This window comes from Columba livia, chromosome 23 (genome assembly GCF_036013475.1).
Source record: "Columba livia isolate bColLiv1 breed racing homer chromosome 23, bColLiv1.pat.W.v2, whole genome shotgun sequence".
NCBI lineage: Eukaryota > Metazoa > Chordata > Aves > Columbiformes > Columbidae > Columba > Columba livia.
The window spans coordinates 4,995,732-5,011,326 of record NC_088624.1 but is presented as its reverse complement, the minus strand read 5'-3'; the positions used below and the strand labels follow the sequence as shown (position 1 = coordinate 5,011,326).

The window sequence follows — 15,595 nt, the reverse complement described above, 5'->3', positions numbered from 1 at the left end:
CTGTGCCCTCAGCCACTGCTCCCCACACAAGTGCTCCTTTGGACAAACTTCTGTTGAACACAGTCCAGTTGGCCCAGGTGTTTCTTACAATACAGCAATGTTGTAGGTGCTTTCAGGTGAGTGCTGAAGAGAGTGGGATAGTCACTACCCTTTATCTCCTATCTGAAGTCCTGGTCACCTTGGCCAGGATGCTGGTGAATGTCCTTGGTCCCCAAAAACAGTGCTGCAGTCACATCCATTTTTCTGGCATTACTGCAAAAGAATCTTTCCTTGGCCCTGCTGTTAGGCTTCTCAGGGCATGAGGGGTTCATGGGGAAACAGGGCTGGCTCATGCATCATCTTGCCCAGCTGTGTCCTACAGCAGTTGAGAAGCTTCTTTCCTCATCTGCAAGCCTCTCTGCAGCCTTTGCTGCTGCTCACCACACTGCTTTAGAGACATTCTGGACAGTCCTTGGAGACACTCAGCCTGAACCCGCTGCCTCTTCTCCTGCCAGTGCCTCTCCCTGCTCCCTCCCTCCAGAAACATTCCCAGGAAGCCTTGGGCACAGAACGGGAAGGAGCAAGATGATGATGACATGCACTGCCTTGATACTGTAAAATCAGCAAAATGAAGAAACTCCTAAAACCAGAGCTTAATACTTAAGAAGCAGCATTATTTATCGGTGCCAGGCACTTGCAGGGATACCTCCACCTAGCGAGGGTTCCAAAATAGTTCCAGACAAAGGTTATATCCACACAGATCATACATATTCATTACATTACCAGAAAAGGTTTTACATATGTATTACATTTCTTGGAACCACTTAGCATATGGAAATGTCCCCTTCGCAAGCATACTTCAATGAGTTGGGGTTTCTGAGGGTCTTGGGAGGAAGAAAGTAGCCTTTTTCATGCTGCCCCCAGTTGAACTGAAGTCCTGGGTGAGCACGGTTCCTTTGTTTTTCACCTTATAACTGCAAAGACAGTCTGAACTGTTTCTTGCTCTGGTCTCATCTCCTTATCTTCTAAGAGCAAGCCCATGGTCTCCTAGCCTTCTCTTGCTTATCTTAACTAATACTGTTCTTGTACCCTAACACCTAATAAATGCCTAACAGGTGACATCTGTGAACTTTATTCTTTTTGAGTGCCTAACATTTATGAACCTTATTCTTATTATTACTAATTTCTCATTTTTGGCATCAGCCTGTTGGTCTGTGTGGTGTATGGAACCTGGTCAGAACTAAGCACCTACCAGCTGTTCTCTGAATCCAATGTCCCAATGGTATGGAGGAGACTTGGAAGAGGAAGAGAGCAAAATATCCTTGGGCCAAGATTAAGACACTCTAACAGGGGAAGGCCAAAAAAGGAAAAAAAAAAAAAAAACAGAAATAACAAGTGATGCAAACACAATCACCCACCATCTCTCACCAGCAGATCAGTCCCTGAGGTCAGGTGATCGGAGCCAGCTCAGCCGGAGCTGCAGATCAGCAGATCACATCACAGTATCACAGTATGTTAGGGATTGGAAGGGACCTCAAAAGATCATCTAGTCCAATCCCCCTGCTGGAGCAGGAACGCCTAAGTGAGGTCGCACAGGAACATGTCCAGGCGGGTTTTGAATGTCTCCAGAGAAGGAGACTCCACAACCTCCCTGGGCAGCCTGTTCCAGTGCTCTGTCACCCTCACTGAGAAGAAGTTTTTTCTCAAATTTAAGCGGAACCTCTTGTGTTCCAGTTTGACCCCATTACCCCTTGTCCTACCATTGTTTGCCACCAAGAAGAACCTGGCTCCATCCTCATGGCACTCACCCTTTATATATTTATAAACATTAATGAGGTCCCCCCTTAGTCTCCTCTTCTCCAAACTAAAGAGACCCAGCTCCCTCAGCCTTTCTTCATAAGGGATGTGCTCCACTCCCTTAATCATCTTCGTTGCCCTACGCTGGACCCTCTCCAGCAGTTCCCTGTCCTTGAACTGAGGGGCCCAGAACTGGACACAATATTCCAGATGTGGTCTCACCATGGCAGAGTAGAGGGGAAAGAGGACCTCTCTCGATCTACTAGCCACCCCCCTTCTAATACACCCCAGGATGCCATTGGCCTTCCTGGCGACAAGGGCACAGTGCTGGCTGATGGTCATCCTGTTGTCCACCAGGACCCCCAGGTCCCTTTCCCCTACACTGCTCTCTAATGTAATTTCCCAACCTATACTGGAACCTGGGGTTGTTCCTGCCCAGATGCAGGACTCTACACTTTCCCTTGCTAAATTTCATTAGGTTATTCTCCGCCCAATTCTCCAGCCTGTAAAGGTCCTGCTGGATGGCAGCACAGCCTTCTGGCATGTCAGCCATCCCTCCCAGCTTAGTGTCATCAGCAAACTTGCTGATAGTATACTCTGTTCCCTCGTCCAAATCGTTAATGAATATATTGAATAATATTGGCCCCAATACTGACCCCTGAGGCACTCCACTAGATACTGGCCTCCAACTAGACTCCGCACCATTGACTACCACTCTCTGGCTTCTCTCCTTAAGCCAGTTTGCAACCCACCTCACTACTCTATTGTCTAGACCACACCTCCTCAACTTAGCTGTGAGGATGCTGTGGGAGACTGTGTTAAAGGCTTTACTGAAGTCAAGGTAGACCACATCCACCGCTCTGCCATCATCCATCCACCTTGTTACATTCTCATAAAAGGCTATGAGGTTGGTCAAGCATGACTTACCCTTGGTAAAGCCATGCTGACTGCCCCTAATAACCCTCTTATCCTTGATATGCCTTGAGATGGCACCAAGGATAAGCTGTTGCATTACTTTCCCAGGGACAGAGGTGAGGCTGACTGGTCTATAACTACCTGGGTCCTCCTTCTTGCCCTTTTTGAAGACTGGAGTTACATTTGCTTTCCTCCAATCCTCAGACACCTCTCCTGTTTCCCAAGACTTGGCAAAGATGATGGAGAGCGGTCCAGCAATGACTTCAGCCAGCTCCCTCAGCACCCGTGGATGCATCCCATCTGGACCCATGGATTTATGGATGTCCAGACTATTTAATTGCTCCCTAACCCAGTCCTCATCGACTAAAGCAAACTCCTCCATTGACCTGGCTTCATCCGGGGTCTCAGGGGTACAGGGCTCCCCAGGATAGCCTCCGGCAGAGTAGACAGAGACAAATAAGGCATTCAGTAATTCTGCCTTCTCTGTATCTTCTGCCACCAGGGCACCCACCCCGTTCATCAGTGGGCCTACATTGCCTCTGGTATTAGTTTTATCTGCTATGTATTTGTAAAAGTTCTTTTTGCTGTCCTTGACCCCTCTCACCAGCTGTAATTCTAAGGTGGCCTTGGCTATCCTAGCTGCCTTCCTACATCCTCTAACAGCAGCCTTATATTCTTCCCAAGTGGCCAGCCCCTGCTTCCATGACCTGTAAACTCTCCTCTTCTGCTTGAGCATACCCAACAGATCCCTATTCAACCACACAGGCCTCCTGGCTCCCTTCCTTGACTTTCTTCATGTGGGGATGCTCTGATCCTGAGCGTGGAAGAAGTAATGGAAGAATGCAATCCAGCTATCTTGGGCCCCTTTTCCTTCAAGCAGTCTTGCCCATGGGATTTCCCCCAGCAATTGCTTGAAAAGGCCAAAGTTAGCCCTGCTGAAGTCCAGGGTTGCAATTCTACTTGCTATTCTGTTCCTGCCACACAAGATGCTGAACTCCACCATCTCGTGGTCACTGCAACCCAGGCAGCCCTCAACCTTTACTGCTTCGACCAGACCCTCCTTGTTAGTGAGGATGAGATCCAGCAGTACACCTCTCCTAGTCGGCTCCTCCACCATCTGCATGAGGAAGTTATCATCAATGCACTGGAGGAATCTCCTGGACTGTGGTACAGGGTACAGTGGAGTTTTTGGGTTTTGATTTTGCAACCCGGAAGCCCCCAGCAGCCCTTTAGAAAGCAGGTGATGTGGCGTGGGTGATCACACCCCCGGCCCTTGCCTTGAAACAGTCTCAGAGAGGGCAGCAACACATCACTACCCACCAGGTGCTGGGAGGGGCAACCAGCTTGTGAAGTGAGTGGGTACCACCCATACTGTGCTGCAGCAGCAGGTGTGGTAGGCTGTGCAGCAGGGTGTAGAGGTTGTCACTCCTTGCTTGTTAGACTATCTCACCTATTGCCCATGTCCCAGACTGCATCTGACTATGGTCTCCTCCAGACAGAGAGCTTGTCACAAAAAGACTATGGCAACCCAGATGGAAGGCCTTTCCCAAACTGTGGCTGTTCAGGTCTCTGGCTGCAGGGAGTTCCAGAGCCTACTGATGCCAGGGGAGGGAGGCTGGCATCCACCTGTGTGAGGTGTGAGCAGGTGAAGGATCTTCCCAGCATGGTGGTGAAACTTAAGGAGGAGGTCGAGAGACTGAGGAGCATCAGGGAGTGTGAAAAGGAGATCAACTGGTGGAGTAACTCCCTGGTGTGCCAGTCAGGAAGGTCCTAGGGAGGTGCCCTCCAAAAGGTGATGGACCCTCCACCCTGTCAGGCAGAGTGGGGAGACCCAATACAGCCCCTGCCCTATCGCTGTCAGGCAGAGGCAGGGGACCAAGAAGATGAGAAGGGTTTGAAGCAAGCTCCAGTTCCGCATCATGGCCAACCCCCCTCCCTGCCTGCTTTGCTTTCCCAGGTGCCCCTCCATAATAGGTATGAGGCCCTGGATCTTGAAGAAGAGGTAGGTGAGGATGCGGTGCAAGGCCCACCTATGAGGTCACATAGGAAGAGGCAGTTGACTCCACACCTCAAGACTACCTCCGATAATAAAGAAAGAAGGGTAATTGTAGTAAGCGATTCCCTTCTGAGAGGAACAGAGGGCCCCATATGCAGAGTTGACCTCCATCATAGGGAAGTGTGCAGTCTACCTGAAGCCTGGATCAGGGATATCACCAGGGAACTCCTGAATCTGGTGCACTTGACAAACTACTACCCACTGTTGACCTTCCAGACAGGTGGGAAGGAAGCTGCATCCCATAGTCTGATGGGAATGAAGAAAGACTTCAAGGCCTTGGGACAGTTGGTGAAAGAGTCTGGGGCACAAGTGATTTATCTCTTCCCTCCTTCCATCTTCAGGTGACGATGTGGGATGGAACAGAAAAATTCAGTCCATAAATTATTAGCTACAGGACTGATCCTACAGGCAGGGCTTTGGATTCTTTGATAACAGCTGGTTTTATAAGACACCAGTACAGAAAGTGATAAGTGGGAAAGTTTTATCTCACGGGACAAAAGGATGCTGGGACAGGAATTAGCAGGGCTCATTTGGAGAGCTTGTGCTGGCTGTGTTGCCAGCCAGAGACCTGGACAGGCTGGAGAGTTGGGCAGGGAAAAATTTAATGAAACAGAACAAAGGCAAGTGTAGGGTGTTGCATCTGGGTAGGAACAAGCCCAGGTTCCAATATAAGTTGGGGAACAACCTGTTAGAGAGCAGTGTAGGGGAAAGTGACTTGGGGGCCCTGAGGGACAGCAGGGTGATCATGAGCCAGCAGGGGGCCCTTGTGGCCAGGAAACCAATGGTACCTGGGGTGGGTTAGAAGGGGGTGGTCAGTAGGTGTAGAGAGGTTTTCCTGCACCTCTACTCTGCCCTGGTGAGACAACATCTGGAATATTGTGTCCAGTTCTGGGCCCCTCAGTTCCAGCAGGGCAGAGAACTGCTGGAGAGAGTCCAGCGCAGCCACCAAGATGCTGAAGGGAGTGGAGCATCTCCCGTGTGAGGAAAGGTTGAGGGAGCTGGGGCTCTGGAGCTGGACAAGAGGAGACTGAGGGGGGACTCATTCATAGGGATCAATATGGAAAGGGTGAGTGTCAGGAGGATGGAGCCAGGCTCTTCTCGGTGACAACCAATGATAGGACACGCTACAAGCATGCATTCGCTGATTGGATATTGTCTATGTTCATGAGCTGCCCACGCGCCCGAGTCTCACTGCTAATAGGTCTCTTGATTTATGTCTTCTTGAGGCCCTGTTATTGCCGAACTGCCTCACTCCCACAGCAGCTCCTGTTTTCAGCTTTCCCAGGTGGCCTTGAAATTCCTTTGGGCCTGGCTAGTTCAGTAACAAATCTCCATCTAACAGAAACCCATCCACACATTAACTTCAAGAAATTCCCTCAAATCTCCCACATGCAGCCACTGGAGTGACACCGGCTCCATGGTGGGAAACACTGCATTACCCCAGGAAATTCAAGACTGGTTTTGTATATATTGTATTATTTTCTCTGTTTATTAGTAGCATTAGTAAATCATTTTTAACCTTCCCAACTTGCAAATCTCTCTCCCTTTTCCTCCTATTGCCTTGCATTAATGGGGTGGGCAGGGGGTGTTCACAAAGACCATCTGCCACAGTCTATTGTCGCCCTGCAGTAAACGGTGACCGTGTCCAAGGAGGGTGACTGGACAATGTCCCCGGGAAACCTCTTTCACTGCCTGACCCACCTTTTCTGAAAACCATTTTCTTCCTACCAGGTACAAACCTCTCATGTCTGAACATGAGCCCATTGTCTCTAGTCCTCCAGCCACACACAGCCAGTGTTGAGCCTCGATCTGTCTTCTGTGGGACCTCAACACTGCTACTCCAAAGCTGCTCTTCATTCTCACAACAAATATTGTCTTCAGCAAGCCCCGTGCCCCCCGTCACTGCTCCCCACACAAGAGCTCCAGCTCCTCACCATCCTGGAACACCTTCTGCTGAACACACTCCACTTGGCCAAGGTGTTTCTTGCATCACGTCTTACTTGCATTACAGCAGTGTTGCAGGTGCTTCCAGGTGCTGAGAAGAGTGGGATAGTCACTACCCTGTATCTCCTATCTGAGGTCCTGGTCACCATGGCCAGGATGCTGATGAGTGTGCTTGGTCCCCAAAAACAGTGCTGGAGTTGCACCTGTTTTGCTGGCGTTACTGCAAAAGCACCTTTGCCTGGCCCTGCTGTTGGGCTGCTGCCTCTCGGGACATGAGGGATTCATGGGGAAATAGGGCTGGTTCTATCTGGACATGCGTCACCTTGTCCAGCTGTGTCCTGCAGCAGTCAAGCAGCTCCTTTCCTCATCTGCAAGCCTCTCTGCAGCCTTTGCTGCTGCTCACCACGCTGCTTTAGAGACATTCTGAACAGCCCTTGGAGACACTCAGCCTGAACCCGCTGCCTCTTCTCCTGCCAGTGCCTCTCCCTGCTCCCTCCCTCCAGAAACATTCCCAGGAAGCTCTGGGCACAGAACGGGAAGGAGCAAGATGAGGACGACTTGCGCTGCATGTGGGTCTGTGTGGTGTGTAGAACCCAGTCAGCATTAACCACCTACCAACTGTTCTCTTCGTTCACTGTCCCAACAGTATGGGGGCAGATTTGGAAGAAAAGGAGAGCAAAATACCTTAGGGTCAAGATAAGGACACTCCTAGAGGGGAAGTGAGAAAAAAAAAATGAAATAACAAGTGATGCAAAAGCAATCATCCACCACTTCACAGCACCAGCTCGATGCCTCAGCACCCTTTGAAGAACAAGTACTTTGAAAAGACTGGCCACAGTCGTTCACTGAAAAATCTTCGTGTTAACAACCACCGCCCAACCATGCCCAAGAACTGCTTCCCAGAATCACCGTGAGGAACGTTTCTCTCAATGGGTATCTTGGAACAGTGTCTGCAGGGAAAAGGATGACACACAGGCTTGGACTGGGATGCAGAAGAACTTGGAGTTGTCCCCAGCTTTACACCAGAGTCCACAAACCTCACAGTAAATCAACGGTTTTAATTAATATCAGTAAACACCTCACTAAAGAATAAGCAAGAACCCCAGGGGTATACACAAGAAAACAACCCCACATACGTTTCTCAGGGAAGAGGGAGCTGAATTTCCTCTTACTCTCCGCTAGACAGCTCCCCCAGCACTGAAAGAGCCCCAATGCCAGGACAAAGCCCAGAATATTTGCGTCTATTAACATGTTCCAAACATCAGCAAAATCAAGAGATAAGCAGTTCAGTGAGCAAACTGCCTTTGCTGTACAGTGGCCTGTAAATTGGTAACTGCTACAGCTAAAACCTGCTCAAATCAAAACTGCTGCTGTCTCAAACCCCACAGGAAGCACCAAAAAGACCGGGGTGACGTGACCTTGTCTGGTCACCAGATGTCCACCGAGATGCTCTATTGCTTCCACCTCCTTGAGCAAGACATGGAGAATTACAGACATTACAGAGTTGTAGGCTGAGATACAAGCAGTGTGAGGAAGAAATGCAGAGGCCACGTAGAAAAGCAAAGCATAGTAAAAAAGATTTATTTGCTGTTTTCTATCAGGAGGTGATTTTCAGCCAATTCCTGCAAAGCAAGGCCAGAGTACATGTAGTGGTTGCTTTGAAAAACGAATGGACAAATAATGAACGGCCCCTCCACTTCCTCCTTATTTCTCTTACAGTTCTTGCTCAGCACAATGTCATATGATACCGAATGTCCCTTTGGTCACTCTGAGTCAACTGTCCTGCAGATGTCCTGCCTTGTCCCATCCCATTCTCTTGCCTAGCACCAGCCTATTGGCCTTTGGGAGTGTGGCTGGAGACACAACCTTGCTGCTGTGCAAGCACTGCTCAACAAAAGCCAAAACACAGATGTGCTGTCATCAGAACCTTTCCAGCTACAACTGCAAAGCACAGCATTATGAACACTGCTGTAGGGAAAGAGAATTCCATCCCAGTCAGAATAAACACAATTGTGCCAAGAGCCACCACAAAACCACACTAAAAACAGCCCTCCCAGCATAATTCTTGAAGACCATTCTTCTCCCTGGGCACCTTGGGAAAGCATCTGCAGAGGAAAAGATGACACAGAGACATGAGCTCAGGTGCAGAAGAACTTTAATGAGGCAAAAGAGGGAAAGATGTGGATTGGAATGGAGATCCTGGAGCAGGAAGCACCAGGGGCAGACAGGAATCTGTAACTTATGGCTGTGGAAGAGGTTGAACCAGGTCTCCGTCTGACTGTCCCACAGAGGGGGAACGGCCAGCAGGTCCTCCCTAGGCTGACTTTGTGGAACTCACAGCCCAGAGGAGCACAGGAGAACAAGGACACAAGAGGAACAGGAGGCACTGGAAGAGGAGAAAGGCGGCATGGGCCGTGCTTCCTGAGAGCCCAGACTGGCCCCGTCCTTTTGCAACAGATGCCAGGGTTGCTCAGCCCCTCTGAAACCAACAACCCAGTTCTCCCTCCCAAGACCAGTCCCATCTTGTGTGTCCCTGGGGGCCTTCCCCAGGGCCATCACCAGCAGATTTAGCAGGGGAAACACCTCCTCGTGCCACAGATGCCGCTGCCCAAGCCAGACAGACCAAAGCCCCCGGAGTTGATGGGCACTCCCTGAGAGCTGAGGATGCTGCCAACAGCAGCGGAGGTGGAGGAGCCCACGGCGGTGTTCTGCGGGAAGGAGCTGAGGATGGGGCCGGGCAGGGTCACCACCACAGGGGACGGCTGGATGTAAACATGGGAGTCCTGGCACTGCCTGACACAGGGCTCATTGCAGCTGTTGGCCAGCGGGGTTGGGCCAGAGGACTGGCAGGGCAGGCACGGGTTGTAGCAGGACATGTCTTGTGGCTGGAGCTGCACCTGGGAGAGAGGGCAGGGGGAAGAAGAACAGGGGAGATGAGTGAGGAACAGCTTGTCACCCCAACATGAGCAAGGCAAGGTATGGCCTGCAGACAAGAGCTGGATAATGTGTAGGGGCGACACACACTTCTCCTTCCCCTCAGGCAGCCCCGCCATGAGCGATGAAGCCCAAGGGGATCCCAACTTGCCCACAGCTCAAGGAGACACCTCAACAATACACCACCATGTCACACTTTCTGACCAATTCCCTCTCACACTACAAACACCCTCAAGACGCTGCATGGGACTAAAGGGCAGGAATGCAATGAGAAAACTTAAAGGAGGAGGAGTGGAAGGAGGTGGAGATAGGGCTTCCTACTCACCTTGATCCCAAGGAGACGGAGGCAAGAGGAGTGGATGAGAGAGTCAGGAGAAGGACCCGCTTTTATACTGCTCCTGCACCGCCCCAGGACCACAGTCACTGCACGTGGGCAGTAATTTCCCAGCAGACTCACTTCCAAAGCAGAGTATCCTATGTAAAGTTTCTATTTTGGTGCCCATCAATGCTGTCATTTCATTTCCTCATTTCTGACATGCCTGCTCTGCCATGCAGGCTTCCTTCATGTGCTGGCTTGAGATGCCTGAGTGGAATGACAGCAAACAGGATTACAAAAGACTTCAACAACAAAACTCAAAACAATGGTACCTTTGAGTGTTGAGAGAAAGAGAAAGAGAAAGAGAAAGAGAAAGAGAAAGAGAAAGAGAAAGAGAAAGAGAAAGAGAAAGAGAAAGAGAAAGAGAAAGAGAAAGAGATTTGAATATCAGAAGGAAGGGAAGATTTCTCCACTTGTCAGTCTGACAGTCTCCGTATCTTTCTTGGTGGTGAGTGCGATGAAACTTCATTAGTGTCACACTGCACACTGCACAAAGGTGTCTCGAGTTAGGAGTTTTATGCTTCAGTCCATTCACATCCAAGGGAAGAGTGGACGGCTCATGTCCTCCCTCTGCTCATCCTTCATGCTAAATAAGGGGATTGTTCAAGAAATATGTGGGTGGTCTCAGAAAACAGAACTCCTTTGGGTAGCTGTGCCCAAAGGGCCTGGGGTCAGCATCAGGGAGAGACTTGAAAGGTGGAAGAGAACAGACACACAATCTTCATCGCCCTGGCCAAACAGACTGGGCGGTGCTGAGGAGCTCTCCTGAATTGTCAGTAAAAAGAAGGAACAAAAGCCTTGCAGAAATCTCCACTCCACCTGGGACTCATCCCTGGGTCCCAGTGAGGCGCTGAATGACCTTAACCCTTGAGGTTATAAGGAAGGTATGTATTTCTTTATGACGCCGTACAAACAGGGAATCATTTCACCCAATGCGTGTGTAAAATTACAGTAGCTGTGAACTTGGTTAAATGCAGTAAAGTGTTACGTATTCATGAAGTTTTAGGAACGCCTGTACATGTTCATAACCTGTCCCCAAGAAGGCGGTTCTTATTACAATGAGTTCAGGAGACCATTTCCATAGTCTCCACCTCCGGCTCTCCTGGTAGCAGCTGCACAGTGATGGTGAACCCGGGTCTTCTTCTTTGTACACGGTCACCTTTGGTTCGGTGTGATGAGTTGGTTGGGACTCACACTGCTGAGCTGGTTAAAACTGGTGTAGCTCCTGTCCTGTGCCCAAGTTTCTGTTATCTAGTTCACCCAAGGATGCATCAAGGATGCATCCAAGGATTACCATTTTTGCAAGGCGTCAGTGAAGTCCTGTTTTTCTAACAATAAGTTACACAGAGATAAGCAAGGCTGGGCAATAGTGATGTGGGTTAAAGGGTTAACACTCTCTAAGTGTCTTTAGTGATGTGGGGTAGGGTTAGTTCTCAAGTGTCAGTTCTTTAAGTGTTCATTAGTTAATTGTCAATTCCCTGTATCACCAGGAAAAACATCTCCTGGCATTAGGGTATCAGCAGGCCTCCCCTCCACTGCCCCAAAGCCCTCCTCTTGCTGGAGCAACAACCGGTACCATTGGAGAGGCAAAGCAACCTCCCCAAACTACCCAGTGAGTGAGGGCTGTCAGGACCCTGCAGTGCCATGTGCTGGGGATGCTCAGGGACTGGACGGGATCTGAATGGACCTGGGTAGAAAAACAGCTCTGAGACAACTTCAAGGAGGCGATGCGCTTCCCTGCCCTGCAGACATGGAGTCAGCTGGAACGCATCCCAGCAGGCCAAGGGAGTGCCTTCAGCAGGCAAGCTTCCTGGGATAGACTCTCCCTACCCATGCTGAGTCACACTCTAGTTTTGGATTGGCCGTGTGTCAGGCTTCTGGTGTGAGTCCAAGCCAGGAGTGCATGCTGTCTGCAGGCCTGTATCCCACACTGGGATAAATTCCCTGAGGCCAGGGGAGCTCCATCCCAGCCCCAGGAAAACCAGCTCTGACCATTGGGCTGGACCCGAGTACGCAGCTCCTGGAAGCCCTAATGGCCTTTGTTCTCAGTGTGACCTTCTTACCGGCACTCCCACAGCTCATGGGGCTCACAGGGTGGCCAGAGTGTTTGGAAATGTGCCCAAGCCATTGCCTCTCTGGCTGTTCAGGTGCAAAGTGTGCAGCCAAAGTGCATTGAGGTGCGAGAAGAGTGGGAGGAATAAGACATTGTCCTGAGCCCCTAAATGCCCCTCATTTGTCAGGAAAAAACCTGCTCCATGGGGCTCTACACAGAGCATATTTTTGGCAGGTTCCGATGTTTTCTCACACAGGAAATCCTTGCGCTTCTCATATGGTACTTGAAATGAGAGGCTGTGGCCTGGAGGGCATGGCAGCAATGCGGAATTGAAAGGGGAGCGTTGACAGAAACAAAAACACAACCTATGTCATTAATTAGGTTATTCTGCTTTGGAAGTGAGTCTGTTGGAAAATTACTGCCCGCGTGCAGTGACTGTGGGCCTGGGGCGGTGCAGGAGCAGTATAAAAGTGGGTCCTGCACCTCACTCTCACATCCACTCCTCTCGCCTCCATCTTCTTGGAACTGAGGTGAGTCGGACAACCATTCTCCTCCTCTTCCTCCACCTCCTCTGGGGTTTCTTTGTTCCTTTGTCCCATGCAGGGTGTTGAGGCTGCTTGCCATGGGAGCAGCCAAGGGGCAGAACGTGTGACAAGGAGAGACTCTGGAGTGTGGCTGAAGTGTCTCCTGTGCTTTGGGATACGTGGGGATCTCCCTGGTCACTCTTGGCAGGGCTCTTCTGAGGGAAAAGCCTGTGGGTCACCTACACAGCCTCCAGCTCTCATCTCCTGTTTCTTCCTTGGCTCTCTCATGGTTGGGAGAAAGGCTGATACTATGCCATCCCTCATGCTCAGCCTCCCCCTGTCCTCTCTCCCAGGTGCAGCTCCAGCCACAAGACATGTCCTGCCACAACCCGTGCCTGCCCTGCCAGCCCTGCGGCCCAACCCCGCTGGCCAACAGCTGCAATGAGCCCTGTGTCCAGCAGTGCCAGGACTCCAGAGTTGTCATCGAGCCCCCAGCTGTGGTGGTGACCCTGCCAGGACCCATCCTCAGCTCCTTCCCGCAGAACACCGCCGTGGGCTCCTCCACCTCCGCTGCTGTTGGCAGCATCCTCAGCTCTCAGGGAGTGCCCATCAACTCCGGGGGCTTTGGCCTGTCTGGCTTGGGCAGCGGCATCTGCGGCACGAGGAGGTGTTTCCCCTGCTAAAGCTGCTGGTGATGGCCCTGGGGAAGGAAACCAGGGACCCAAGACATCGGGCTGGACTGGAGACAAATCATCAGGTTGTTCCTTTGAGATGGGCTGAGCAAGCCCAGCACCCTTTGTAAAAAGACAGGGCCAGCCTGGGTTCTCAGAAAGCACAGCCCATGCCGTCTTTCCCTTCTCCCCGTGTCTTCTCTCCCTCTTGTGGCTCTGTTCTCTTGTGCTCCCCTGGGCTGTGAGCCCCACAAAGCCGGCCTAGGGAGGACCTGCTGGCCCTCCTCCCTCTGTGGGACGGGCAGATGGACACGTGGCTGGATCTGTACCACAACCATGGGTCACAAACTCCAGTCTGCCCCCGGTGTTTTGGCTACTGGAGCTGCCCCTCAGAGCCACCTTATTTTGTTTTCTTTGGACATATTAAAGTTCTTCTGCATCCCAGCCCATGTCTTTGTCTCATCATGCTCAGGCCTGGTTATCGGATCAGGTTGTTGGAGAAGGTTGTGCAGTGATTGTCAACTACTTTGGTATTGTCTATACTTAGTCGTGACTTGGGTGTAACCTCTGGTTTCTAAACCTCTCTGCCTATGTGGGCTATACTGGGGTAGAACAACACAAGGCAGTTCAGTCACTCCATCACTTTGTTGTATACACCTTTTCTTTTTCCTTGGGAAGCTCAACATTGTGAAGCAAGTAGTCAGGAGAAAAAGGAATGAATGTGGTATTGACAAGGCAGAGGCAATACTTTCCCAGGAAAGCCCAGCAGATCCTGTTCTAACCGCAGTCTTCAGACATAGAATTTTGGGGTGAGAGAAAGACCAGATGGAGAAGAAAAACTGGAGAACAGGAACGAAAATACTGCCACAGCATCTTTGGGAAAACTTGTCCCAAGACCTGGCGTGCGCAGATCGTACGATCTTCTAGTAGGTGCGGAGTTGCCTTCTGCAGTCCTTTCTTACCTTACTCAGAACATTCAGGACAGCTCCTGCACACTGCCTGTCTTCTTGCCTGAGAACCTGAGCTCCTTCTCCTCATTGCTGGCCCTCTATCCAGTGGGCCAAGAAGGCACAAAAGGCTGTCCTGGCACCACAGGATCACAGCATAATGAAGTTGCAAATGACCTTCAGAGATCATTGGTCTCAAGCCATGAGTGCACGTCCTGGTTTTGTTTAAAACAAGACTTGTAGTCAATTTTCCTTTCAGCTAAGTTCTTCTAAGTAACTGCACTTTTCTGAATTTGGCTGCGTGTTTTTTTGAGACTCTTCGCTCTGGAGCTGGTAATGGTAGCAATGACATGCAGGAGAGGCCCAGGTTTACACTTATTGCTATGGCAGTCAAGGTTACTGATAAATATTGCACGTCCCATAAGTGAGAGGGGTGTATTTGCAAAGAGGAGCAAACAGAACATGTGACTAAAATTGACCGAGTATTCCACCCCACACACATCATACACCCTGTAAGAGTGAGAGATCACAAGGGTCTCGTCCTCTTCAACCATGGCCGCCATCTGAAGAGGACCCTGCTTGTCGTGCCTGCTATCCTGGGCCTGGTTCCAGACCCTGCATCTCTGAATCCAGTTCTGGTTAGTCGAGGAGTCCAGCCCAGGACTTCCGGGTTCCTGCCCTGCAGCTGAGAGGGTGAAAAATCATGGACTCCACACAATCCAATATGAATTCAAGGAAAACCATTTATTACAGAAACAAGCCTCCTTATATATGCAGTTATTTCCTGATCACGCATCCACGCTACAAGCACGCATTCGCTGATTGGATATTGTCTATGTTCATGAGCTGCCCACGCGCCCGAGTCTCACTGCTAATAGGTCTCTTGATTTATGTCTTCTTGAGGCCCTGTTATTGCAGAACTGCCTCACTCCCACAGCAGCTCCTGTTTTCAGCTTTCCCAGGTGGCCTTGAAATTCCTTTGGGCCTGGCTAGTTCAGTAATAAATCTCCATCTAACAGAAACCCATCCACACATTAACTTCAAGAAATTCCCTCAAATCTCCCACATGCAGCCACTGGAGTGACACCGGCTCCATGGTGGGAAACACAGCATTACCCCAGGAAATTCAAGACTGGTTTTGTATATTTTGTATTATTTTCTCTGTTTATTAGTAGCATTAGTAAATCATTTTTAACCTTCCCAACTTGCAAATCTCTCTCCCTTTTCCTCCTATTGCCTTGCATTAATGGGGTGGGCAGGGGGTGTTCACAAAGACCACAGTCTATTGTAACCCTGCAGTAAACGGTGACCGTGTCCAAGGAGGGTGACTGCACAATGTCCCCGGGAAACCTCTTTCACTGCCTGACCCACCTTTTCTGAAAACCATTTTCTTCCTACC

The 15,595-nt window shown here is 50.4% G+C and overlaps 1 protein-coding gene and 1 long non-coding RNA gene across 2 annotated transcripts; one reads left to right on the top strand and one right to left on the bottom strand.

Annotated features, from left to right (window-relative positions):
- Positions 1-9,258: 9,258 nt before the first annotated feature.
- On the bottom strand, positions 9,259-9,567 carry LOC135576101 (feather keratin 1-like). Its single transcript, XM_065039465.1, has one exon. It carries the CDS (start codon positions 9,565-9,567, stop codon positions 9,259-9,261), a length of 309 nt encoding a protein of 102 aa, XP_064895537.1.
- Positions 9,568-12,547: 2,980 nt separating this feature from the next.
- LOC135576173 (uncharacterized) lies at positions 12,548-13,693 on the top strand. The gene is made up of 2 exons (XR_010467811.1): positions 12,548-12,584; positions 12,932-13,693. It is a non-coding gene; the product is annotated as an uncharacterized LOC135576173 (long non-coding RNA).
- The last annotated feature ends 1,902 nt before the right edge of the window (positions 13,694-15,595 follow it).